Here is a 27,626-nt window from a genome sequence, read left to right as displayed (position 1 = left end):
AGCCCACCTTGAAGCCCCCTGATAAGGTGTGCCCGAGGGACCGGATGCTCTCTTGGACCTTCCCCTGGGACCCTCACCTGGAACCCTCACTCCCTCTCTCTCCCTCTCCCTCTCTCCCTGGGCCTGCCACGAGTTGCGCCTGGCAACTCCAAGCAGGGCCTTTCCCCCCTTTTAATAAACCACATCTTCTAAGACCTGACTTCAGAAATCTCTCATCCATCCAAACCGTCCTGGAGTCCCGTGCTCCCTATAAAAACACATGTTCTGAACAGCCTTGGCTCAAAATGTGTGGGGCTGTCCCTTCTGATCAAACACAGTAAGAAGGTTGACTGGAAGCTGAGCATGGTCATCAGAGTTCATGGGGTTTGTCCAGTGCAGCAGCTCTTGGTTCAGGCCTTGTGTCTAGAACAGTTTTGATGTAGGTACAAGGCTGAATCCTCTATTCCCAGCTTTGAAAGCTTTATGGGATCCATTTTGCCAAGGCATAAATGCAATGCAGTGGACTATTCTTCAATTATTGCAAAGAAGAGGCAGACAAAATGTGAGAAAAAGGCTGGACTTTGCACTCTGGCATTTGGGAAGCCATTCAGTGTTCCTGTTCTTGGGTATCTGTGCTCGCCTTCCTCCAAGACAGCTTTGGAAGATGATGATTAAACACCTGAACACTGGCTTTGTACCATCAAAGTTAACCTTTGTGTACATGCACAGTTCCTTTGAGATTCAGTTCTTCCTTTTATTCATCTCAGGGAGCTAAATGTATTTTCTTCAAGTGAAGGCTTTCAGCAGAGACCTTGAAAGCCAAAGGCCTGTATCAGCTATAAGAAATCAAAGCTCACATGATGTTCTTCATCTAAGAAGCAATTTGTTCTCCAATATTCCTTTCTAGAGTATTCCCTTCCTCCACTGTTCCTAAAATACTGTCAATTCAGAGTTTTTGAAAAGCCGTTGCAGATAAAAAGAACTTTAGGTCCAAATATGTTGAAAAAATACAGTTATGTTGTTTGTCATGTGAAATATCCAGAGGATCCAGTAAGAAATTTTGTAGGTAAAAAATAGTATTGTGTGGCCTCTCAGTCCCACATAGTTTTACTTGAATTGCTTTAAAACTATGTGTGGTAATGGAATAGTCAGGCCAAAGCTGAATTGCAAACAGCTACTTGTTTGGCCTTCAGGATAAAAACCTGGTGCTTTCCCATACAAATTCCAGTTCTGTTGGACGTTGTTGTTCTAAAGTTTGGCATGAAGTTCAGTACTGATAAAGCAGCTAGGAATGAATTAAGAGTCCATGTTGATAATGAGCACGTAGGAAGCGTTGTCCTCGGGTGGGTTTTTTAATTTTTATTTTGTTTCACTTCTCACAATTTTGTGACCTCTCCGGTTGTTGAAAGGAGTAGCTTGCTGGGGATACTGGGTTTTTCCCTTTGGGTTGAGTGACTAAAATCCTATGTAGGATGAAATATTAAGCCAAAACATGGAGAAACAGACAATTAAACCTGGTGAGAAATATGCTCAAATTTTGCAATAATAACTGTACTTTCAGTAATACCAAATCTTTTTTAAAATAACAAAAACATGAGACAGGCAACAAAACACCAGTCCTACTCTTTTTTCATCATCCTTTACATGGCCATTAGCAAGTTCTGAAGCTATAATCTGCATTTTCCTGTTCATTTATGTAAATGTATTCACTTCTACACAAAGAGGAAAAAATGCCCACTGGCAGCAGATTACACAGGCCTTTGTACCATGGTGCAGGAGCTCCAGAACTCTTGGTTTCTCCTCCTGGCTGGCATCATGCTGCATCTGGCAGTCGCAGACAGCAGAGATCAGTGGAACTGCCAATCCATGGCTGTCTGTGGAGGTTACCTAGGGCCTGCTGGGTCCAAAAGCATCTAACAGCATTCCCAGGGGCCAGATAGTTTATCGTTTCTGTGCATGGAATCAAGAAGCCTCTGGGTGCCTTGGAACCTAACTGCAGTGCAAGAGCAGAGATACTGAAATGGGTCTGCACAGCCTGGGCCATGAGCCAGAAAGGCTGGGAAGGTTTGGGCAGATTGCCTGGGTCGGATGCGATGCTGCGGGGACTTGACTGCCAGACCTAAGTCGGAAGCAGGGCGTGTGAGACGTGTTTTCCCTCAGGAGGTGTGAAGGAAGGACTCTTCAGAGCACATTGTGGATCTCAGTCCCGTGGAGACTCCGGTAGCAGCAGCCTGGCAAATCTTGTGGAAGCAATGGAATTGAATTGGTGGCCAGTGGTACTCCATGATCTGTTGGTAGTGGGGAATCTCTTTTTAGACAGGCTTTAAAATGGCATCAGAAGACAGCCAATGTTTCCTAAAGAAGATAAATCCTGGAATTTGTTTTTTTAAGTCCCAAAAGTTCTTAAAGAGAACACAGGAAAATTATAGCACTGATATGTTATATAAACTGAGTACTAAAAAAAATATTCAATATGGTACTGATGTATCAACTGAATAAACCTAGAGCAGAAACAAAAGCTATTTACCTCTGACAATTTCTATGAAATCTACCCACTTAAAAAAACCACTGCTGTTCTGACTGACCTGTCTGTGTTGATGAAAACCATCATCATCTAAAGGCTTTTAAAACTTTCTGGTCATTTTTCTTTGTGCTCTTCTTATTGGCAGGTCAGTGGGTTATCAAACTGTTCCTTATCGATTCCAGAAGATTAATTGCAGCAATGCCCAAGTCTCGTTTGTAATGATGGTGGACTGGTACTCTTCAATTTCTTGTAGCTATTGATAACGGGAAGGCTCAAGGGGACAGGAGTGACACTGTGAATCGTATCAGCATTTTTACTTTGTGATTCTGTTCTAGTGCAGTAGAAAGAGCTGCCCCAGGCTGTGCTGCTGCCTCCGGGCCAGCCAGTGATGGCTTTAGGAGAATGGCACAACTGGTTATGACATTGCTGTCAACCACAAATATGCTGCTTTGCAGACACTGGTAAAAAGGAAATTTAATGTAGATTAATCCAATATCAGGGATTTGTATGCAGTAACAGAGTAAAACAATTTTCAAGGACAGATTTTAAGTATTTGTTATCATTTGTTTATCATTTGTTATCATTGCAAATTTTTTGGAAATAGACTGAGTTCTGTTGATCACTCTGCTGCACAAGATTTAGAACAAAATCACACTTCCAATTTCAGATACATGGTTTATAATTAACTTGTTCTGAAGAGTGGAGAATCCAGTTTGATGGCTTTTCACTGCAGAGAAGCTGCTTGGCAGTGTGATTGTGTCTCTCTTCTTTCCTGTCATGCATCCCTAATTGTCCAGATGAAGGATGTTCTCTTAGTCCCTCATCAGGTGTTTAAATTGTCTAAAAAGTACACATTCATTATGAGACTATTGCAGAGGTGTTATACTGGTTATATATAAATTGAAAGTGTTCAACCATCTTTTTATTGCGTATAAACCCATTTTTAAAATTTATTTTCCTGTGATAGTGTTCAGGTCTCAATTTCCCTTGTATAAAGATAGGGCAACCTCAGTGGATTTACAGAGTACTTTTGGAATAACGTGTGTGAATAGGGACAAAAATCCTAATGTACATATAAATAATTCACTTGTTGATTCAGTGCTTATAACCCAGCCATTAATATTGCCCTCCTTAACTGTGGTTTGTGAGGTCTGGTTTTGCATAACCAAGTCCCAAGGAAGCACTGTTTTGTGTCACTATGGAAATGGCTTCTGGTTTGAGGCTTTTAGGTACCTTTGTTTAGTGTCTGGTTCAGAACAGAAACACAGAGACCTCTCCTCCTTTGCTGAGCTGGGGAGAGAAATTCTGAGGCTGACATGAAAAAAGCAAGCAGAATCAGCCTTCTCCTGCCTCTACATTTGAAATGATGCTTGTTTGGAGAGAAAGAAATTGCAGAATTTGCAAGAAGTCAGGAACTGAGACAGAAGATATCTCTGAATTGTTAGTGAGCATGTGCACACGTGTTAGTTTAGCATGACTGCCTGTTTTAGTATGCAGCTGATAGAATAGAAACCACTGTGTGCTCCAGAACAACAGCACTGGCTCCTATTAACACGTGACTCTCATTTTTATCAGGGTGTTTTGTCCGGTGCATGAGATTTTGTCAGTGCTGTTTGTTTTTGTTTTTTTTTTTTCTGTGCAGCATAGGTGAGTCTTTGTGACATTGGTGAGACCCCCAGCTTTGCAGCAAGCAGAATGCTGAGCCTGCTGTTGCCTCCTCTGGAGTAATGTCAAGGTGTAAAAGGGTGACTGTGACTCACTAGTATCAGGGAATGGGATGTGCAGCCTTCATGTTAAATGTGTCAGCTGAAGAAAGTGCACTGTGGGGTGGAATGAAGGGTGTTCCTCCTTGGAGAGGAGAGATGGCTGAGAGCACTGGGGCTTGGCCTCTGGCTCCTGGTTATTTTGAAAGTGGCCAAGATTTATGTTGACAACCAGAGCTTGGAGTTGTCAATGCCCACATATCAAAGTTGAGTGCAGGAAGGACTGGAAACCTGCAGTTCTCCACGGTGGGGAAGGGTCTGGTACCATCTGAGTCTTATTTTCTGTTGTCTTCTTGGGTTTGTTTTAAGCTTAAAATAGACCTAACTGAAACCTCTTAAAAATCAGAGGTAGGTGTTTGCTCCCACCAGAAAAGTGGCTCACATAAGTACCACCTAGTCCGGAATGCATTCAGACCATTTGTCCTTTGGGGGAAAAAAAAAAAAAAAAACCTAAACTTTTCTGACCCGGGGTAGAGAGTTGCTCCTCCCAGTTCCAGGCCCCTTCCCAAAGGATTCACAGTTTTGTCTGCGCCACAGCACAGCCCCTCAGTGCACACTGAGCGATGGGCACTGCTCAGGCTTCACTGCTCTGTCATGCACTAAAACCAACCAGGAGAGAAGCAGCCCCACAGCACGGCCAGGGCTGTGCAGCCATGCTGAAATGCCAGTCATCCCTCCCGAGTGTGCTCCTCCTTGGGGTGGGGAATTGGGTCAGTAGGTCATTTAACCATTCAAATTTAGCTTTCTTATAAAACAGAGATATTTCAGAGCACAGAGCAGAATCTGATTTGTGTGCTAACATCAGGATGCGAAAAAAGCAGGTTATTTTGGGATGAGAATGCTGGCAGGAATGGGACTTGCTGTTTGGACCTGCTGGACATGCCTCCAGGGTGGGGTTTGGCACAGGGACAGCAGGCAGAGAGAGATCAAAAGACAACTCAAAGAGAATTTCTCTGATCTTTTCTTTGTGTCATGTTATGGCCAGTCTTATCTTTTGGGGGATGATTTGGGATTTTTGAAGGGGATTGGATAGGGAGAGGAAGGACTCAGCAACACTAAATAAAGAATACACTAGAAAGCTGTCAGGATTTTTTTAATAGTAAAAAATATGGTAGATGTTGACTATAGGGGCAGTATCTCATATGCCTGCAATATTCATGGATATCTACGACTTGCCAGCAATCAGAATGTTTTATAGCATGAAAATTTCTGGTGGGAACGCCTCTGTACCAGATCTCTCACTGTAAGTCATTATTAAGATATATTTATCTCAGAGCATGTGTGGCCCCCTAATAAGAGCCAGAAATAAAACCATGATATCTTTCTAAATCTTTGTTTTGCTTATGGATAAGCTGAATTGAATTTCATTCACACAGTAGAACACATTTTTATAGTGCACCCCATATGAGTGCTTTCTGGCCAACATGAAAAATGTTAGTTCCTGTCTGGAACTTTTCAAAAGTATAGGAATAAGTCTGGTATAAAATAAATAAAATGGTCTGTTACTTCTAGGGTAGTGAAACCTCCTTCAATATAAGTATGCAATACTTCCTAGGTGTTACAGGACATTTTAATCTTTTGAAGTTTTAGGGAAGACAAAGCCTTTAGTCCATCCTGCTTTGGTGGCACCTCTGAAGAACTAATTTGATGGGTGAGCCATACAGACGGTTCACATGTCAGGGAAGTAACGGTGGTGAAAAATTGATTTATAAATCTAATAAGATTCAGAGAATGGTTTCTACTCATTTGAAACAAATTCCAATGTGTAAACCCTGACAGAGAGATGAATTAATGTTGACAGTGAAGAGATTCTGAATCCAAAGGGACATCTTGCTGACCTGCTCCTAAAGATGTTCAGCTAGAACAAGGAGGTGAAGAAAAATTTGCTTAAATTTTAATTGAAGCTGGAGGAGACCATTTTATTATTGTAGATTACAGAGGGGCATTATCCATGCAATTATCTGATGTCCAGAGAGCAGGGAAATGGGGATGGATGTTATCTGAGTGGTGGGCAGGTGATGTGTTACCATTCCTGTTGACAGAGTATGTTGAGAAACCTACTTTTGCCAAATGAAAATACCCAAATTGTGAACAGACCAGAAGTGTTGGTGTTTTATTCTAATTGTGTGTTTGTTTCTGGCAGGCAATGTACTGAAGTGTGAGGTTTATTCTGGAAAGAATTTTTTTTTTTAAGTGATGAATTTTTAAGTGATTCTTTGCTATAAGTTAAATTTAAAAGGGCAAATTGGAGGGACCCAGGAGAATACCAAGGGTCTCCCTGCTTCCCTCTGAGTCTTGAGGGAATGGAGACAGTGCTAGGAGATGGCACCACAAAATGTGATGCCCTCATTGATAGCATTTCCTGCACCACTCCCACCTGGGCTGGTGCATGGGAGCTGATGCAATGCCGCATGTCAGGGAGGAAACCTGTATTCCAAAGGAGCAGCAGCAAAAATTTAATTAAAACTCTGCATCCTTCCTCAGGTAGCAGCAGTGCACTGACCGTGCTGAAATGATGTGGCGTATCTTCCTCTGTATTTTTTCTGCCAACAATCAGTTTGCTTGTCAGAGATGGCCTTTCATTTATGGCAAAAAAAATATATATATATATATATATATTTTGCTGCAAATCTGGAGGTCCTGTGATGCATTAGTGGCACACTTACCTTTTTGCAGCAGCCTGTGTTGCGATTTTGTCATCTATTACCAGGCAAAGAATGATTGTTATGTGATGTATATGCAGCACTGTGTTGTGCTCCAGACTGGTGGTCTCAATATTCAACTGTGTAGGACTTCTTAAGCTGAAAGATCAGGAGAATGTGGGTCAAAGTTTTGCCAAATTTTCTTCTGTCAAACATTATCTTATTCTATGAACAGTCCCATGCCACTCCAAATGGGCTTCAGGAAAGGTGTTATAACCTATCTTCACATTATGGGAAATAAGAGTATAGCTGAGTCAGGGTAGGTGTTGTGGAAGAAATGGAGTGGAAATGCTTTGCTGTCCTATTTAAAGTAGGTTTTATAAAAATATAGGCACAGAATTCACATTCTCACAAGTTTATTTCTGCTTTTGTTTTCAAGGCAACCATGATGCCAGTTGTATTTGGTGCTGGCTGTTCCCAGTGCTGCTGACAATGAAAAGCCTTTTGTTACTGTTGTTGCTGTGTCTTCGAAATCTCCAAACCATGAGCATGATATTAAATTGATATGATATTGATATGATATTGATAAAGCTGTCATGATTGCACTCATGTCCATAGGGCTCAGGAAAGATGTGATCTGAGCTTTTAGGACAGAAAACAATACCATGCCCTCCTGGATTGCCACTCACCTTGGAGCAGCTCCATGTTTATTTCTCCACCTGCCTTTCTTTTTGCCCCATCATAAAGTTGTGGAGCTTTGCTGTGGATCACCTGGGTTTTTTTGATGATATTAATCATTTAAGAAGCTTTCAAAAGGAGCTGCATTTCACTCCTGACAGTCTGCCTTCTTGTGCTCCCTTGTCATTTCCACAAAAGAAAATGCTTTCCTCATTTTTGCTGAATTTCAAAGGCTCAGTTACTATTCAGTCACTTGAGCAGCTCTCAGTTGTACACTCTGCAACTTACTCGATTATGAAATTGGGCAATGATAATTCTGTTTTAGTGGTACACTTGGTGTGCTGGATAACACCAAGGAGTATGACTTTGCTTTCATGTTTGGCACCACAACTGCTCTTGGTTGTCTTCACTGTCCTTTCCTTGCTGCTGCTCACTTTCACATTCCTGTTCCTGTGCAAGGGTGTTCCCAAATTAAAGGGCCAAGCTATTTTCATGTCTACTACCAAGGATAGAATACTAGAATAAAACCTAGACAATAATCATCAATTTCAGATATCTTCCCTAATTTTTACAGATCTTTGTAAAGACTATAAAATATTGGAACAGCAGTATTTCATAATCTCATTTTAATATTCTGTTTGGATATGCTTTTACCAGAAGACCAGTAAGGTGGCAGAAAATAAAAACTGAAATATCTTCATAAGCACAAAATGAGCCTACATGTAATTTGCTTTCCCAGCTGTCCACCTCTCTTGGTCTCAGGTTGTCACTGAAGATGGCTGAGAAGTGAAGATCTTTGCCAAGCAAGCTTTTGTTCTTTGTGTACTTCTACTGTGTACACACAGATGTGCATCTATGTGTCTTTATATACTTATTAATATTGGATGAGATGTGTGATTTTAAATATAATTTAAAACATTGTTTCAATACATATTTCACTGGCATTTCATTGGATAATGGTTGTGATCACACTGGAGTTCATTAGCATGATTGTGGTAATGGGAGTGTTTTCTACTTGACATATGAGTGCACTTCTGATTGAGATGAACAATTGGTGGAATGAAATACACCATAGCCAACAATTTTTTTTAATCTAAAGTAAGCACTCAATATGAAATAGCACAAAGAGGAATTCTTTTAGCTAATGTATTCCCAGCTATTAATTCTAATCTTGTTTATTTATTAGTTTGAAGGTATGAGGAGGTAGCTTTTAATCAATTTGTCTGCCATTTCAGTAGTTGATGTAATGTGTAAGTGTCACCCTTTTAAATTCAAATAATAAATTCATCTTGGTTTGTATGTGAACCCTGAGGGAAAATCATAAATAAAAGTAAAAATACACAGGAAAACATCTGTTTCTTCACAATGGTCAGCAAGGATTCTGGGTTGTATCCATCTTGTCATTCCTGGGAATATTTCATATCTAATAAATACTGAAAAATTCCATACATTTGTATTTAAAACATATATATACACAATACATTATACATAATATTTTATACAATTCACTGAAATAATGGAATTGCTGGAGGTGTAAATAGTCATTAGTATCAGCATGAAATCAGTGCAAGGAGAACTGGAGTGAAATTATGGCAAGAAAAACTAAAGATGAATTGCCATGTTTAAGGGAAGAACAGTCTGAAGAAGAAGGTGCTGATGGAAATTTCATTAGCCTGGATATTTTTTTAAAAGGTCTGAAGAAGTTTCCATTCTAGTTTATAGTGGGGAACAATCTTGTACTGACAGAGTGAGTGGCTGCATTACCTCAGAGAGATATTCTGCCTGTAACTTCTATAACTGTAATTCCTGGTAAGTCTGTTTTGAATTAGAACCACAGAGCACAAGTAAGAATATAAGTCTTGATTTGATTATGTGCAATTCAAACGGAATAAAATCACAACTTATATTAGATCATCATATGCACTTAGCCTTTGCCCTTCTTAAGGGAGGAGGAATTTTGACAAAGATGGATGCTTCCTTAAACCCCAGATTTATTTATCAAAGAAATGTTTCATTGTGGTCACTTATTTTAGCTTTAGAATATCAAGTTACTAAAGATATAATTCTTCACAAAGGCCTGACTGTGAGATCACTTAACCTCAACAAATACTGGAGCTAATTTTAATGAAGTAGCTTGAGCAAAGAATCTGATAGCAGTAACTGGGCTTTATATTTAAGGATAACAATAGTTTATAAGGCTTGACAAGAACTGCAGAATCAGCTCTCTAATTATAGTTTTGCCCAAGTGAATTGTGCTGTAGTTTTTTTGGGCAGGAGTTCTACTCACTGTCTATGCACAGAACAGGTACCAGTCCTCCAGAGTTCTATTTTTAGCCCTTTGCCATTTTTTCTCTCCTGTGATCCTGGGGAGATGGTTAGAGGGCTGATCCAGTTCTCCCTGAAGTCAGTAAAATCCTTTTTACTGTTTTCAGTAAGAGATGGATCAGGCTTTGAACTTTGTCTTGACATCCCAGCTTCCCAGCAGGAGTGCTGATACAGACATTTCATCTTTGGTACTGGAGAGTCGAGTCATGACTCTAAAGAGCGTAAAGGAGATATCACATCAGAGAAAGCCTAATAAGTCTCCTAAACTTCAGCCTGCAGGTATAATGAGGGATTCACATCACCTGTCTTTAGTCAAGAATATCAGGTCTAAGCTAGTCATCTTTCTCTCTCCAGTTGGTACTTTCTGGACTTCAGAGATGCCTTCTCTTCCAGGCCTTTTTCATGGTGAAACACAGGTGACAAAGCTCTCTGAATCAATACAAGGAACCTTTGCCTGGAACTGCCTTGCACAGCCCCAGAGCTTGGTCAATACAGACTAGTGCTACCTCATTCCCCTTATCTCAATACCTACTTGGGAAGTGAAATCTGGGGTATGTAATTTGTGTTTTAATGTGATCATGTACCTGATTACCTGCCCAGTTCCCCCCTCTATGTTTCTCCTGATGTTTACAACAAACATCTTTCTCTGGCTGATGGAAATGGCTCACTAGACTTTGGAGAACTTGGAGACAGTTACCATGAAAATACCTCAAATAAAATAAACAGCTGTAAAATAGTGTGCAGAGGCAGATTGTTCTGGGAAAAAAATTGTCCAGATTAAGGGCATGAACTCTGCCCTGGACTATCACTAGCCACAGCTATTTTCAGTGTAATCAGCCTAAAAACATGCAGTAATAAACTACTTACGTGTGCAGTTCCTAGCAGTAGATAAAAACTACATGAAGTAATTTTCTGCAAAAGCATATGGGTCAAAGCCAAAATGCTGTGCTAAATTGATTGATACCTTAAAAATGTGAGGAAGTTCACGAAGATAGATAGATGGATAGATAGATTGATTGATTTCCTTGGGTCTGCAGGTTTCATGATTGAAATGGGTCATTATGCAAAGATCGGTCTACAAAGATTATTAAGAGATAAGGTGGAAGCTGGTTTTGTGCATGAAATGGTGCAGACCTGTAGAATGCCAGTTAGCAGTTCACTGAGAATTTCAAGGGTTTCTACATGACAGTTCTCTCATGGGTTAAGACAATGTTAAGAAAAATGCCACACAACCCTAAAACTTCAGAAAGCATATCATTTTATAGCTCATGGATTCTTTTTTTTTCTGCCAGATCTCAGAAGGGCTGGGAATCTGAGCTAACCTCTTCTGGATTGGGATTGTGGGACAAGGAAGCATTTCATGCTTTTCTTCATTGTCGAATTTAATTCTGTCTTGGATTCTCACCCTGCCTGACGCAGCATTATGTCACACCAAAAAAGTATAAAGTGCTTCAAACAAATAATAAAATAAGGATCTGTACCCCAAAGAACTTACTAGCAAGAGAGCAAGCTCAGGATGAAAATGTAGGGAGCAGGGAAGCAGCGCACCATTATAGCACCAACCAGAATGAAGCTCTCAGCTTCAATGGCACTTTGATTCAATGCTTGTAGAGAAATAGATGCACATGAAAATATTTCATATGTGTAACATCTGGTATGATTTATGTGCACTTTAAGCAAACAAACAGAAGAGAAGTAGAGCAAGCCCTCAGCAAATGAGTAACCTCTGGCTTATTTGGCCTGTGCTGTGTGTACATCTCGACAGCTGACGAGGGAGGACAGTCCTTTCATGAGCACATCAAGCTCAGGAGTTCAAGGCAAGGGTGGGTAACTCCCAAATGTGGCTGTTTATCTGAAATGTATCTAAATCTCTTAAATCTGCAACAGTGAGCTGGAAATCTCTCAGCACCAGGCCTTCCTTCTAGAATGGCAGGAATATAACCATTAATTGTTTTTCCTATCATAAACTGCACCTGTTTTTAAAATCCAGACACTTATCTGTGACCTCAGTGGACAAAGATAGAAAAAGAGGTGAAGAAAAAATGTCTCCATATTCAAAATGCGCTGTGTTCAAGCCTTTTGTGCATGACACATTTATGCAAACACGTCCAAAATTAGGTATGCATTCTTCAGGGAGGCATCCCTGTATGCTGACAGTGCCTGTCACAGCCCAGGAAAACACTGAGTGTGGCTCCTTCCACACCCCATCAGCTTCCCTGCAGAAAATCCCCTTTGCCTTTGGAGAACCTTGTGCAATGAGAGGGGGCTGCTACATCTTTTTTTTTGTCTGTACAGTGAGGCCAAAGCCTCTGTTGAGGCCAGTCTGAATTCTTTCTCCTCCACAGTCTAGGGTCCAGCCTACCCACTTTTCACCAGTGTATTTACATCTGGTCATTGTGTCTGTGAACTCATCTCCTCCACAGGTAACTCAACGTAGCACATATTTACTGGAGTCAGTACTTACATATACTGGAGTCAGTAAACTATGTGGCTTTCAGCAGAGATGGACCTAAATGTCTTAGGGACAAATGCAGCAAATCTGTGTCCATATGTATTTCAACAAAACTTTATTGTGTCCCAAATCAGTGCCACAAGGAGAGAGGGAAGGCATTTACAAGTACACTAAATACATATAAAAGCAGGAACAGTCTTCTGCTCAGGGAGCTGGACTGGTGTGTGAGTTGTTGTAGTGGTAATGTGTGAAGAACTCTGGAGTGGACTAGACTTTGAAAACTTGTGCTAGCTTTGGCATCTGCTCCAAATACTATTGGAAGGGGATCATTCAGAAAGGATACTGTTAAGTGAAACTGGACCCTGATTCAGATCACATTAAATGGAACATTTTTTACAAACTCTCAGCTAAAGAGGTTTCCAAAAAATGATTATTAAAACATAAAATTTTGCTGCTGTTAACAGCCTAACCATTATAGCAGTAGCTTGAAAGTGAGGGAATAAAAATTTACTATTGGTAACAAAACTGTCTCAAGTATGTTCTTCACAGTCCAAAAGGAGAAATGCAAATACCGGATATTTATAGTCAGCCCTCAGAAACTGGGAAAATGAACAGTGAATGAGATGTTTTCTTTTTGCTTTTTTATAACTGGAAATATGTTCCCCCATTAAACTTGGAGGTCAGTGCTCCATCTCTGTATTGAACATTTTCTCAAACAACTGTTGACTGCAGCAGGATATTATCTAAGTAGGAACAACATGGCTTGATCCATGGCTTTTATTTTTGACAGTGTTCATGTAATGCTCAGAAATATGTGTGTGTCCACAGTGTTAGAGGTATTTTGTATATATGCATCAAGTTAATGCATTTTTAAACTGAGGAGGATTTTGACAAGGAATGTGCTACAATTCTACTGTTGAAGCAGAGGTTAAAATTCCCAGTGAGAGCAGTTTTATTAGTTTAGTGGCGTTTTCCAGAGATGTGAAAAAGAGAGAGAATGGATGGGCAGGTAGCTTGAAACCTGAGTTAAGTTGGATGGAGTTCCCCTCTCTTACTTGACAGTCTGGCATGTCTTGGGTACATTAATTTGCTTCTGGGTTCTTCTCTGTGAAGTAGGAGTCCTACACCTCATGCCATAAAGGCTGTGGCTGTGGGGTAAATCTATTCAGGATAATGCAGCGTTCAGATTCTTGTATAATGCAGGGCAGGTACGTGCCCTGGGCAAACTGGAACTGAGCGTTATATACTGGCAGCTGCAAGCAAATCACATGGACTCACTCCATCTGGAAATATGATGCAGAACAGTAGACAAGAGGAAAAAACCATAGAAGGAGCTTGAAGACATGGTCGAGCTCACAAAAGCCAGTGAAAGGCAAATATTTCTTGGGGCTGAGACATCTCTGGCTAACATGATTACTCGCTGTAATGTGAGAGCAGTTGGGGGGCCATTGCAGCGAGCTGGCGGCTGAGTGTCACGTGAGGCACTGTAGCCTTCTGAGCTGGTGAGTCCCACTTGCTTCATGCCATTATCTTTGAGAAATTGCAGGGAACTTGGTAATAAACAAATGGGAAGTCCTATTGCTGTGCCTGGCAGGATTGGGTTGAGGTGGTGTGTTTCAAATAAGAAATAATTTCATGTGTACTCAGGCATTAGTCTATGTAGCTTTATACATTCTCCTTCCACAGATGGCAATGCCACTAGGAAATATTGTTATTGTTTTAAAACTGTGGTATTACCAGATATTTCCAAGTGGAAATATGGTTGCTTGCTTTCATGCCTTAAGGATAAACAGCCTCTTTCAGGGGTTTACTTGCCACAGTGTATTACTCATACTGTGTTTTTTGCTTTGTTTGCTGGTAGAATACATACACCAATGCAGACAAGCTCTTGGAGGCTGCAGAGCAGTTGGCTCAGACTGGGGAATGTGACCCTGAAGAGATCTATAAAGCAGCCCGGCATCTGGAAGTTCGGATTCAGGACTTTGTCCGGAGGGTGGAACAGAGGAAACTTCTCTTGGATATGTCAGTCTCCTTCCATACCCACACCAAAGAGGTAAGAGGTGCATGAGGGAATTTTGCTGTGTATTGTAGATGCTGCAAGAGGCTGTCTCTGAAAACTTAGATAACAGAGAAAATTGATTTCCACCACACAGGGCTTATATTATCCAGTTCATTTCATGCATATGAGTTAATGTTGTAAAGAGGAAATAAAATGTGAATGAAGCATATGAATGTTACAATACACTAAAATATAGCACCACCATCTCAAGTGGTGCTTAATCTCAACTAGAATATACTGTTAGAAAGCAAGAATTCTCCTCTAAGAACGTGAATTGATATTAACACTGTAAGTATAAACATGCTAGCAGCATGATCCTCTGAGGAGTCCATTTAAATGTACTGTTAATTAATGTATCCAATATCATTATGTGTTACTAGAAATCTTACATTGTTTAATGAGGCAGACTTGACTTTTCAAAACAACTGTTAAAGAAAAAACAGCCACACACTGATACAGTGAATCAGTGAGGACCTGAATAAATGCTGTTTAGTGTAATTGAAAAATATCCAGAGATAAGAGTGACTTGCCAGAGGAGATACAGTGGACAGGACATCAAATGGGAGGCCACTGGGGATGTAATTAAAGCATACTTCACATTTTCTGCAGTCCAAAGGCCATTCAGTGGTGAGTGACTTTTAAAGATAGGGTTTCTGCTGAGAGAGATGGAATTAGTCAGGATGGTTGTTTTCATGCTCTGCAGCATCTGTTTGTGAAAGCACACTTGATCAGGAAGATACTAGGAGAAGCTGAAAGCTTTGCCTCTGCTTGTTGATTTACATGTTACAAACAAGTTGCATGTATCAGGCTTCAGCGTGCTGGGGAGCCCCTGAAGTAGAAGGTACATGCATACATTTATTTATATTTGTATGGAAGATGGAGTTTACAATTATAACTGTTGATATATGAAGGTTTTTCTTTTCCATCCTGCTTCTGCAATATACTAAAATATAGTTAACTTTCAGCTTGTGAATAATGCTGTTGTTCCCAGAGTTGCTCAAACACTTGCAGCTATGCTGGTTTGCCACTGGGGAAACTTAATTGGTTATTTCCTCTGTAAAAATTATTTCATGACAATTTCTTGCTGTGATTAACCTTGATTCCCCTATGCAGGTGATGACTAGTAAAAAAAGATAGTTACCGGTATTGGGTAGCCTAATTTGGCTTTGGGAAATAAAGCCTCCCTGCATGATGGAATTTGGATTGCAGTGCATTATACTCCTGTTCTTCTTCAATAAGAAGGGAGTTTGCCTGCTCTACACACCTGTTTTAATGAGCTCTGTTTTGGTGAATAAAAATGCAGATGTATTAAAAATTAATATTTTTTTTAAATTGTTTATAAACCAGTCTTCTGTGCTAGCATCAATGCTGCTCTCTAGATGTTAAGAGTAAATACGAAGTATTTGCCTCATTAATGCTTTTCTCTGACACAGATTGGTTCTGTGATGCCTTTTTGGTAAGTTCAGTAATTAATTCATGTCATCTTTAAGGCAATCCAGAGTGGACAGGCTCTGGGTGCCTCTCTCCTATAAAAGTCCCTTCCAACTCAAACTATTCTATGGTTCTGTGACTCCCTCTCCAGAGGAGCAGTCAAGGGAGCTATAGCATTGCTGGGACAACAGCAAAGTCAGGGTGGACACAGAAACCCATGTCCATCATCATGAATGACAGCCATTGGGTTGGGTTGATAAAGTTGTTCAGTCTCCACAAGTTCCCCAAAGTCTGAGGATGCCCAGGAGCTCTGCAAGAGGAAGTTTTTGTTTATTTAATTCTCTGTGTTAATTCACTCCTGTAGGGGCCAAACACTGATTTTCTGCAGGTTTAGTGATTTGCACTGTGTGCCACCACCTGGCTCCTTCAGTGACGTGTTTCTACACTGGTGAAACCCACACATCTCAGTATCTTGGGGGTTTTTGCCAAAACTATTAAGTGAGGAAGTTGCTGCAGACAGGATTCAATTCCAAGATGTAGTGTTTATCTGCCAGCTGTGGGAGTCCCCACAGACACAGTGAAATAACAAAAGGCTGCCTGGGGGGAATTGGTGTAAGGGGCAAAGAGTTAGAGCAGGAGAGCCTTAGCACATGTTTGTATCTGCATTTACCTTTTTATGCTATAGATTGGCTTAGGTAGAAATGAGTCATTGGTTGGCTTTTCTTGGCCCTTCGTGTGTATTGTAAAATGACAAGTTAACCAATGTAATTGTCATTCTTCAATATTAATAATAAAACAGGCAAATTTAAATAGTAACAGATCAATTTCAATCACAGCAGGTGTCAAGGCAAAGAATCCTTTTGCTGCAGCAGCAGTAAAATAGTGGGAGATCTGAGGTCCATTCCTGGTGTTTACCAGGAGCCATTCCAGTCCTGGTGCTCACACAGCCCTCCCATGCCTTCCTACCTGCCATGCTGGGCCTGAGGCTGGACTTGCTGTGACCATCCAAACCCATCCCCTGGGAATGTCTTGGAGTGAGGAGAAGCAGTTTGGTTGTCCTGCTAACCTGTTTAACACCTGACATATTTTTCATTATTCTAGAAGATGTTATCACTTACTTAATAATACCCATCATTATTAACTTCATCCTTTGTAGTTCTTAAAACTATTTCTTAAACTACGAACAACTATTTTTTTTTTATGTCCTTGGAAATAAATAAAAAGTTCCCTTCATATTTTTTTGGCCCTGATGCAGGAAACTATGGCCTAGATGCATTTTTCATCAAAGCTTCATAAATTCTCATTATTTCACGCTGTATTAATCTATTGATTAGACACAACTGGTGAAAAGGTAAATTGAGTAGAAAGAATTGGTCTTACTGACACTTTTTCTTTTTTTGGAAATATTCTAAAGATCTTCCTGCAATGAACATGTTTCTTCTGACAGTATTCCTAGCACAGGTGACTTGTGAATTTCTGATGTGGCAATCCCCAGGTGTGGATGAGTTCATTGACTGTGAACTTCTCACTCCTTCACCTGTACTCTGCCCACCTCTTCATCTCCACATGCAACTGCTCAGATTCTCACCACCTGAGAAACTTTTAACTGCTCCTGCTTTTTTTCCTCTTGTCAAAGAAATGTTTCCTTTTGTAGTCAGTCTTCCTGTATTTTATTCAGGACAATAGGTAGTGTTGAATTAGGGAGTCATTTAAATGTAGATACCCCATGAGTAATGTAAATTCAGAGTGGCTTTTTTATACTACAGTAGACTTGAATCACTGCTTATTTCATGTGAAAGCATTAAAAAGGATCCCTTCTGCTAAATACTGACTCATACAGTTGAAGGAATATTAAAAAAAAAAAAGTCAATTAAGCATAACAATAATTTTGATGGGTTTTTTAAGTGACCTTATTGAACAATACATACAATAGGCTGAAATGAGGACTTTTTGGTGTGGTAATAACACTTTAGAGGCATAAATTGGAAGCAGTCCTATAAGTGATTGTTGGGGCATCACTCTTGAGCAGAGTAGGTGTCCTATTGCCATGCCTGTAAACAGGATTTTGTGAGTCCCACTGTCCTGTAGCATTCATTATGCTTTTCTAGTTTGTAGTCAATATTTTTGTATTCTTTTGGACCAGCATTTCTGATGGTGTGAGCGGAAACCTGGTACCATGGGAATCAAATCCAATTGTCTGTATAGCAGGGTGAAGTTATAAATTATTATCACTGGCATAAATGCATTCAACAGACTCATACCTGAATAATTTCTCTCAGGATTAAGTGTAATTGAATTTAGGTTCTTTCTTCAAATCTGAATAAATTATTGTCAGGATTGTCAGATCTTGCACTTTTATCTCAAATCTCATGGTAGTTGATGTTTTTCTGTGAACTTTCGGCTTTAGGATCAAATGATGATAGAGGATTCTTAGCTGGCATTTGATTTTGTTTAAAAGAGAATATTTTTTTGAGCTTCCTGGAGAAGAGGTTGCAGATGTCATAAAATCACACCCTGAAGACTCAAAACCCTCAAGGACAAAAGAAAAACATCTTGCAATTCATTATCTGAATCTTAATATTTTAGTGTTTCGCAGTTTTATATTTAAGGTTCTGCAGTGTACTTTACATTTTCAAGTATTAAAATGTAGACAGGAAAGAGTGCTGTGACAACTTCTATATCAATAAAAATGTTTAAATCCTCTTGCATAGTTAAGTGATGACTTAGGTTGTGTTACTTGTTGTATTGCCTGGTGATGCACTTGCTAACTTAAGAATGAGAAGGAACTTCACTGAATTTAGATCCATTTATAGTATATGGGCCTTAACTAAACTATAAAACAGATCTGCAATTGTTTCATAGTTCTTTGGGGCATGAAAAACATGTCTTACCACCTCTAGATTTCTCATTTTTCAGTGAGCCTCAGATTACCAGTTCTGTGTTGAGTCCAGCATGAAAAAAAGGAGAGGTAGAGAATTGTGTTTTCAGATCATGTGCCCTGTGCTTTGTTGTTCTTTAGTGGGTCAGAAGAGCAGGTGTACGAGGTGCTCAGGGCAGGCACTTCCATGTGGAACCTGCCATGCCTACCTGGCCCACAGAATGGGGGATAAGTGTGCTCAGAAAATATTTAATGTTGAGAAAAAGGAACTGCCAGATTCCTAACAGGTTACTATGAACATGTGCAAACTGGAACTTGGCAGAGGTCTTCTGAGTGACCAAATTTGGGAAAATGTTCACATGAATGACATAATGTGTATTCTTGACATCAAGGCTAAGCCCTGCAAAATTTCAAACCCTTGCTTAAGAGCATGGCGGGTCTGGAGCATCTCATTTGAACAGAAATAAAACTAACACAGGCAAAGTACCTTTTCTGTCCCTTTCTCTCATTCTGTCCCTTTCACCTCAAAATTCATCAAGTTCAGCCCTAGGCAGACACCTGGTATGGAAAGTTTCACTCTGAAAATATTGTCTGATAAGGCCATGAGAAAGTGAGAGCTAAGACCTGGACCATTAAGTGTCAGACAGCTTCCTGTATTATAAGCTATATTATTTGTGGTCAGCAGGTCACCTTGGTCACCCCACAGACATCAGTGGGGTTACTCAGCTGGGTAATGGAGCGGGGCTGCCCAATCAGTCAGGAGCAGGAACAGTGTTTTATTGCAGGCACTGCTAACTTAATTTTGCTTGATAACCAAGACCTGTGAAATTAAACTTTCTCTGCTTGAGTTGAATATTGTGATTAGGAGATTATTTCAGTGTAGATCACTAATTCTGATAGGGTTTGTTCTTCACTTTGAGGCAGAGCTGCTGGGACACAGGGAGCAGAAAACTCACCGGACTGAGGTCAGCTGCTATTGACTCCCATCAGAAGAGTTGACAGAATGTATCAAAGTTAATCATGGAGCAAACATGACAGTGATTCTGGGATATATCCTGTAATCCTGTCACTCACTGTGAATTGACACAGGAATCAAAGTTAATGTTACTGAATTTAAAAATTTGTTTGACATTTACTGCTAATATTGACTTTCCAGAGCAATTGCCCACTAGATAATAAAGATTTGTGATGCAGGGGAGATTCAGTTTAGCAACTCCACTTGCTGGCAACTTCTGGAAGTTCTGAAAAGTCTTGTTCTCTGAACATGTGTTTGTCTTACACACTTAACACACTGCTCCTGTCCTGGACAGCACTTTTGTTACTTTTTTCATATTATGTCCAGATATTAAAAAAAAAAAAAAAGGAACGCACAAAACATTAAAATGACCCAAATTGGCTTGCTGCATATAAAATATTCATTGAGTCAATATTCACATATTCACACCGATTCACACCCCTGAATTTTCAGTGTTAGAATGAAGCAGCATGTGTCTTGTTCAAAAGCTGGTAATTTTGTCCTTCACTGGGATGATATTAACAGTTGAAATAGATGCACAACAGCAAACTCTGAAAATATCTGATCCTCCTCTCACAGCAGAGCTGTGGAACATTAAACCTTAGACTTAAGCCTCCTTTTAGTATGACCATGATTTTTGCTGGGAGCTGAATCTGTGCAGTGGTGGTGTTAGATGGATGGTTGGACTCAGTGATTTAAAAAGGTTTTTTTCAACTTTAATGATTCTGTGATTCTATGATTCTAAGTAAATGCTGTTTTGTTGTGCTTGTTTGGTATTTTTAAGAAGTACTCAGTTCCTAAATATTCTCCTACTCCCGTCAGAGGTGAATTTTCAGGCAGAAATTAGAGAATGTGGTCGAAGTGAACTGGCAGAGGTGCCCATACAGTAACACATGTGCTGTGCTTTGCCTGGATGGCAGATTCCTTGGAGAAGGCAGATCACCTGTCAGCTTATCATTCTGATAATTGTAGCTGTGGAGAGGGCTCTGCTGGTATAAAATGTGGGTTTTTTTGTGTGAGCTATATCAAAGTACACTCTGGGTTATCAGCAATCAATGACCATGAGGCAGCCAAATAAAAGCAAATCCCCCTCCAGCTCCAGAGGGTAGACTGTGGCCTGGACCAAAATGCCAACATTTACCAGTCATTAACTTTGGTGGTGTTTTTTGCAGAGCTAAATCTTGTCTGTAAAGCTATCATAGATCTGGGACTGAGGAACCAGGACAGCTGGGGTGGTATAGAGTGCCCTTCTTTCCTGTCCATTTGGTGCCCAGAAGCAAGTTTTTTTCATGAAGGATTAAGTAGCTGGGAAAGAAAAGAGCTGTGGTATTCTGGCAGCACATCCCGCTCTTGAGCAGGGGAGTTTGAAGCACAGCCAGGCCACTATTGAATAAAATTCTGCCATCTGTGATGGCAAAAGATTGGTAAAAGAGACAGAATCAGAGTAATGAGAATTAAATACTTGTAAAAGCAGCCACATAAACCAAATGTCAGGAAGTCAAACCTGTGCATGGAAGAGAAGTTCTTTCCATCCTTGCACTATGTGCTAGCCAAAGGATTCCTGTAGACTTCATTTACGTTCATACTTTGTTATCCTCATTTTTCAGGCCACTCACCAGCATTGTTACAGACCAATGGCTCCACTCAAATATTTTCCTTGGCTTTTGAGGCCCTTGCATGTGTTCTGCATGTCGTGGAAATGGGTCTCCATTCCTCATTCTCCAGATAACAGTGGTTCATGCTGCAGCTAGAAGGGAGTTTTATGAACATCTTTGAATAGGATGTGCCAACTTTCATAAAGCGTTATTTTATTAGACACATTTCCAGCCATTCTAATTTCCTGAAGCTGAGGAAGATGAGCTTCTCCCAGTTCCAGTGTGTGAGCTAAGTGCTGTGTACAAAGGCAACAGAGTGGGCAGCCTGCAATAATCTGTGTGCTGAGTAAATCTTCATCAAAGCCATACAGGTACACTCCTGTAATTCACTCATCACACAAAAGACACGTTCTGTCTTTCACCTGAAGTACATCTATGCACTAGAGTCTATTTAACTAGTTGAAAATTGTGTCAGTGGAGTGGCTCAAGTCAATGGAACCAACCAGACTGACTGGTTAAAGAAAAGTCATGCAGTTTTTTCAGTCCTTAGCAAGTTTCAGAATGATTCGGAATTGTCACAAATTATTTGTTTCTGTAATTCCCAGGGCATATTGCACAAAGTTACACAAAAGGCTCAAAGCGGCAGATCAGAGTGAGACTGTGAGTGACAGATACAGCCAGTCACTGGAAAAAGAACAGAGGGAAGAGGTGCTGCAGCTTCCATTTGAGAAGTGATGTTTAGAACCAGTGAACAATATACAGGAGACCATGAGGGTACCTGCATTTAATTTAGTCAATTGCTGCATTTGTAGTGTGGGAAGCTTCCCCTGCACCAAACTGTACTGTATAACACTGCTGAAAAACTGAGTAAATCTTCCAATGTGGGAAGAACTTTTCTAAGCCAGTGTGATCAAGTGCAGAATTTGATTATTACAGTTACTGAGGTTAATTGTAACCAGATTTCTAATTACAAATAGCATATTAAAATTATATGAGAAGAGGAACATGTTTCTACAATTCATGATGGTGGCAGAAGAACCATAGAATGTGTACATTTTATTCTTCAGTTATAAATCAATTTTCTCTTCTAGACCAAATAGTCCCTGAATTACATTTACATGACCTTGGACTGGGGATCTACACATTCCCTGATATAAGCCTAGCTACCCAAATCATGTTTCCCTAGAGAGGAGATTATTTTGTGCTATATCAATCTGGTCCATGCAGGACTTGGAAAAAGCATCAGATGTTTAGGCAGTGCAAATCCTTTTGCCATAGGCAAGGTTACTAATTAAAAAGCCTGAGCATACAGAAGTACAAGATGCAGCCCAACCAAGGATAAATGTCAAGAAATTGGCAAGGAAAAGGGAAAAAGCAAGAAAGAGGTTAGGGAGAGATCAGTTTTTTCACAGAATGTTCCCTTTCCACTTGTCATTTCTTCCCAACCAGTTTGGTGGTATCTGACAACATCAGGTCTTGCAGCAGGGAGTCTCACGAGTTGTGTCTTACCATGGAAGTTGTGGCATTTCATACGTAGTGTCTGGTCATATCCAATCCTGTCATTTTTTATTAGGTGTGCTGCCATTATGTGACACTTTGCTGGTGGCATGAGGTCACTTTGCAGCTCATCATTATAGACCTTGTTTCCTGTGTTTCTGTTGACATTTTCTTGAGAGCTTGAATGTGACTTCAGACAATGTTGCTGAAATATGCTTCCAATTTCCAGCAACCCTCAGTTCTTTTAACTGAAACAGAACTGGATACATTCTACGTGTGAATAAATACCAGTTGATGAAGGGTAATTGTGCTGGAAAGTTTTATCTTCACCACCATGTTGATGTGGGGACAATTTACTAAAGGCTGTGCAGTCAAGCTGGATGCACAACAGCATTTGAACAGATGCCTTAACACGAGTGCAGAGTAAAGTTCTGCATAAATTAACCTAACTTGGGATCTGTGTGACTTCCTAGTGCATATCATGACAAAGCTAAATATTATTGCCACAGAATAGGCTTGTATAAGCCTGGCAATAGTAGCAGAGGGAAATAGGGTTGAGGGACATCTCTCTCTGGAGCAGTTCTACTTGTGTGTTTTGGGGAGTTTTTTCAGCCTGCCCTTGGTTTTCTGAACACTCACATGGTTATGGAGTGGCAGCAGGGTCCCTGCATGTCACTGAATTCTTCTGCATTCTGTTTAGTCCTCATTGCTGTGATGAATGTTCTCCTCCTGAGTTGTCATGAACATCCTTTGGGGGCCCACCCTGCAATACACGATGCTTCTCTGACATAGTAAAGAGGTAGAACATACACCCTGGGAAGTTGCTTGTTTCCATTAACATCCTTGTTCTGAAGACTAGCAAAAATGCTGTACAACAGTAAATCTCCTGGATTGACCTGTTTCTTTGCATTGCTCTCGTAACTCAGTGCTTTTAAATTGCTTTTGAGGGGATTATAACTCATCTCTGTCATTTACAAAAAGCAGCATAAAAGCATTGGGTGTTTAATAGTTATTCTAATCATGCAGGCAAGATTTTCTTAGCAATCTCTTTAGGTTTTAGCTTTTGTTTAAAGTGGTTCCTTTTTCTAAGTGAAAAGCATTAATTTTAGGTACAGACACAGGTGTCCTTCAGACCTCAAGTTAAGTGGCCCCGCTAATTGAGCAAAATTAAGGGTATTTCATCAGATGAAGTTACTGGGAATAAAAAGCTGTATTGTCTCTTGGATGGAGGGAAACTACCTGTGTTTCATATCCAAGAAAGATGCAAAAGTTGTTGTCAAAATGCATGAGGGATGCCAGATGCTATCCCAAAAGAAAGGGGGGGAGTCATTTTTTCCCACTGTTCTAGTAATCAAAGGAGAATTAGTTGGCTTGTGTAAAGCCTTGATAAAGTAAAGCTTCAGTTGTGGAGCCACTATGGACCATCAGCATTAATGGCTTAGGGATAGGTATTTACCTGAGACTTCTTGTACCTAACTATGACATTTTTACATGTCAGTTTACATAATCAGATTTGACTCAGATCTCTCATAGACTGAATTCAGGTGCTACCACTAATGCATCAGGTTCTCCATATCCAATCACCCCAAAGCATCTATCAGTTGAAGGAAGAACAAAACTTTCTTTTGTGATATTTCTGTATTGTTTTCTAGGATTCTGTATTTTTTGTTTAGTATCTGTTAAGTTACATAATGCAGAGGTTATCTCCTTTTCTGGACACATGCATGACTGGCAAACTTAGTGAAAGTTACCAAAGGTGGATGTGGAAATTCTGCCTCTATATTTGGAATACCTACATGTATCTACATACACCCTCTGTATGGGATCAAGTGGTACCTTAGTAAGAGTTTGAAGTATATATGGGAATGGGACAAGTACTCACAAATTTTGTTCAGGCTAAGAATAAAAGAAGTCAATTTCTGCAAATATGAAATTAAAGTTGTGCTGTGCAATATGTCATATTTTAATGGGAACAGTTTCTTTGTTCTAAGCTATCTTGCTTAGAGTAGGTCACAGCGTGGACTGGAAATGCACAAGGTATCCAGTGATTTGGGGCTTTAAGAGTCAGGATTTTTTTTTAATCGGTCAAATACTTGCATTTGAATGAAACATCAGGCCCTAAGAGGGACTGCTTTTCCTGAGCAGAGACAATCAGGATGTGATTTCTCTTTTATGATTAACAGCTGTTCTGACTGGTGTTGCAGTGACATGGAATTGGTCTTTTCATTGCTGTGGCATTCACAACTGGGGTGTGGTAGCAATTTATTTCAGGTGCTATTAGTTGTAGCACATAACCTAGGAGGTTTTGGAATCACATTCCTATTGTGAATTTTTCCTGAAAGATCTTTCTAATCTTATTAATATTGACTGATTCTTTGTATTAGGGTTTTCCAGGGACTAGTGGAGTCTAAAGGATTAAAGGTCTCTGAGTCAAGGATGACCTAGATTCTGATAGATTTTATTATGCAAATCCTTACAGTCATAGGTCATTAATGGAAACATCTGAAGCTAATATGAGTTAATAAATTTGAGTGCTCTCTGAAATTAGTGAGTGTTTTGGTTCCAGGTGAATACAATACGGTTTATGCTTTAAATATTTTGAAACTGATTTAGAAGCCTACTCAAAAAGTGGAGCAAGATCTTAAATGTCCAATACTCCTTCTGAAAACTTGGGTTCTGGAGACACTTTAGAGCACAGGATTTTCTTCTGAAGGAACAAAACTAACAATGGACAAAATTCCTGATTTCACTTTCATTTTTATAATGAAAATTTCCTGAGCTTTTTTAACTTGAAAAAGGAACTAAGGATTACAAGAAGTTAAAAAACTACTGGCTTTCCCACCTCAAAACAGAAGGATGATTTATATACACAGCTGTTTTTCTGTATTTACAAAGTGCTCTATTACTTGGATATCTGATAAGCAGAAGTAATATTCCTGAACAACCTGGTCCTTGTCTGTTTTGGTCCAGCTACCCCTATTCTTTGAGTGGGTATTGAGATTGGATCAAAACAGGGAGATTTGCAATATAATTAATATATAAAGGCACTAATGCATTTTCCTTTATGGTAGCTTCCCAAAGTTCAGAACCCGTACCTCAGACCACAACTGAAAAACCTCTATTTGGCTCATTAAATATGTTTTCATTTTTTCACTTATTTCTTATGCCTAGTCACTTACATTTGTTTCTTTGATTAATCATTCCCCTTTTATACTCTGCCTTTTTCCCAAGAATGTGAAAATATGTAAATATCCCAAGCAAAGACATTCTGTTTCAGGCCAGTAGTTGGGCAGACCATTATGATTATAATATTTATGAAAAAACAGAGGCATTTACCCAAAATATTCAAAGCTGACTTTGAAAAACCTACAAGTAAGGCACATGTTCTAATAGTTGTTTTTGTAAGTCTCTCAAGCAAGGACTCAGTAGTAGAGGTGGGGACAGAGCAAAAGGCACTTGGCTCTTCTGGTATCATGAGAGTGCTGGGAGAGATTCTAATTTTTATGATTTTGATTTGGGCCTGGGAAATATCCTTGAAGTCCATAGCACATGTATAGTGTAGCACTTGGTGACTGGCCCTAGGTGTGCGCCCTGGCTGTGAGAAGCTTTGGCAGCTGGAGCTTTAGACATCCCCATCCTCCTCTCGTTTCATGCGGACGTGCAGAATTCACAGTGTCAGAGGAAATGCTGCAGGATGGGGATCCAGTGCAACTCGTTTTGAACACAAACATTTTTACCAGCTCTTTGCCACCCACACACAATGTCCTCCTCTGCTTCATGCTCACCCCAAGGTCCCTGCGGGACAAAGCTCTGCAGTCCCTGGGACAGCGGGAGAAGCCGCGGCCGGCACCGCATCCTTTGACGTTTCCCCCTCTGGGACTTCGCTGCTACTCCAGCCCACACCAGCAAAATGTGGGTTAATGGGGCAGGCGTGGCACAGAAAAGATTCTCTGGTGGAGTCACTGGGGTGTGCTGGCAGGCTGCCAGCTCGGTTGGTGCAATTTTACACTCACTTTTCAGCACGAGCTTAAAGGGGAAACCTCTGTGCGCTTTAAGCCTTTACAGCCAGTGGGAGGCTGCTGGGGCATTCCTGCCCCTGTCCAGACCTCGGATGAACAGCTGGCTGGAAATTCTCATCTAAGCACTTGCAGTGATTTGTTGCTGTGATCGTGGCTTTAAAACTGGTAGTCAGGACTATTCAAAATTAATGGATCTTCATGGGGTCGATTAGTGATATTGCTGTCTCCTGTGTTTGGATTTTCCCAGAGTTAAAATGCAGAGTCTGAGTGCATTTTGAGGAGGGGGTTAAAGTACTGGAAACAAAAAAGAAACCCCAAAACCTCAGCCCCTGGGAAGGCATAGCTGAGCAGGCACAGCTAGACTTCAGTCAGTACCATACACACATACCAAAGATTGTAGGTCTGTCCTGCAACAGGCTTCAGCTGCATGTGAACATGTGAAATAATAGCAGCTGATAGTGCTCAGCTCCTGAAAGGGTTAGGTTATCACAGCTGTAGGAGATTTTAATTTCTTACTAGTATAAAGAGTTAATCAGAATAAAATAATTAGTTATTGCTGTATAATAAACAGAAATTGAATTGCTTGGGTTTTTGGTTTTTTGTTTGTTTGTTGGGGTTTTTTTGTTGTTGTTGTTGGTTTGTTTTTTTTTTAACTACCTGATATTATATTTATTTTATTTTCTTGCTTTAAATGGAATCAATAACAAATTCATCTTTTTGAGTTTACAGATTTTAGGTCAGTTTTCCTGTGAAACATGCAGCCTGAGTT

At 40.1% G+C, this 27,626-nt stretch overlaps 1 protein-coding gene across 18 annotated transcripts in view; it reads left to right on the top strand.

Annotated features, from left to right (window-relative positions):
- Positions 1–27,626, top strand: part of KALRN (kalirin RhoGEF kinase) — a 475,447-nt gene that overhangs the window by 262,830 nt on the left and 184,991 nt on the right. For all 18 annotated transcript variants that reach the window (XM_068195349.1, XM_068195340.1, XM_068195344.1 and 15 more), the window contains one exon: positions 14,225–14,416. In XM_068195349.1, coding sequence (XP_068051450.1) covers positions 14,225–14,416 — 192 coding nt within the window. The remainder of the gene's footprint in view (positions 1–14,224; positions 14,417–27,626) is intronic.

Source organism: Anomalospiza imberbis, chromosome 7 (assembly GCF_031753505.1).
Source record: "Anomalospiza imberbis isolate Cuckoo-Finch-1a 21T00152 chromosome 7, ASM3175350v1, whole genome shotgun sequence".
Taxonomy (NCBI): Eukaryota; Metazoa; Chordata; class Aves; order Passeriformes; family Viduidae; genus Anomalospiza; species Anomalospiza imberbis.
Note: the sequence above shows the minus strand (reverse complement) of the source record. Positions and strands in the feature narration are given on the sequence as shown.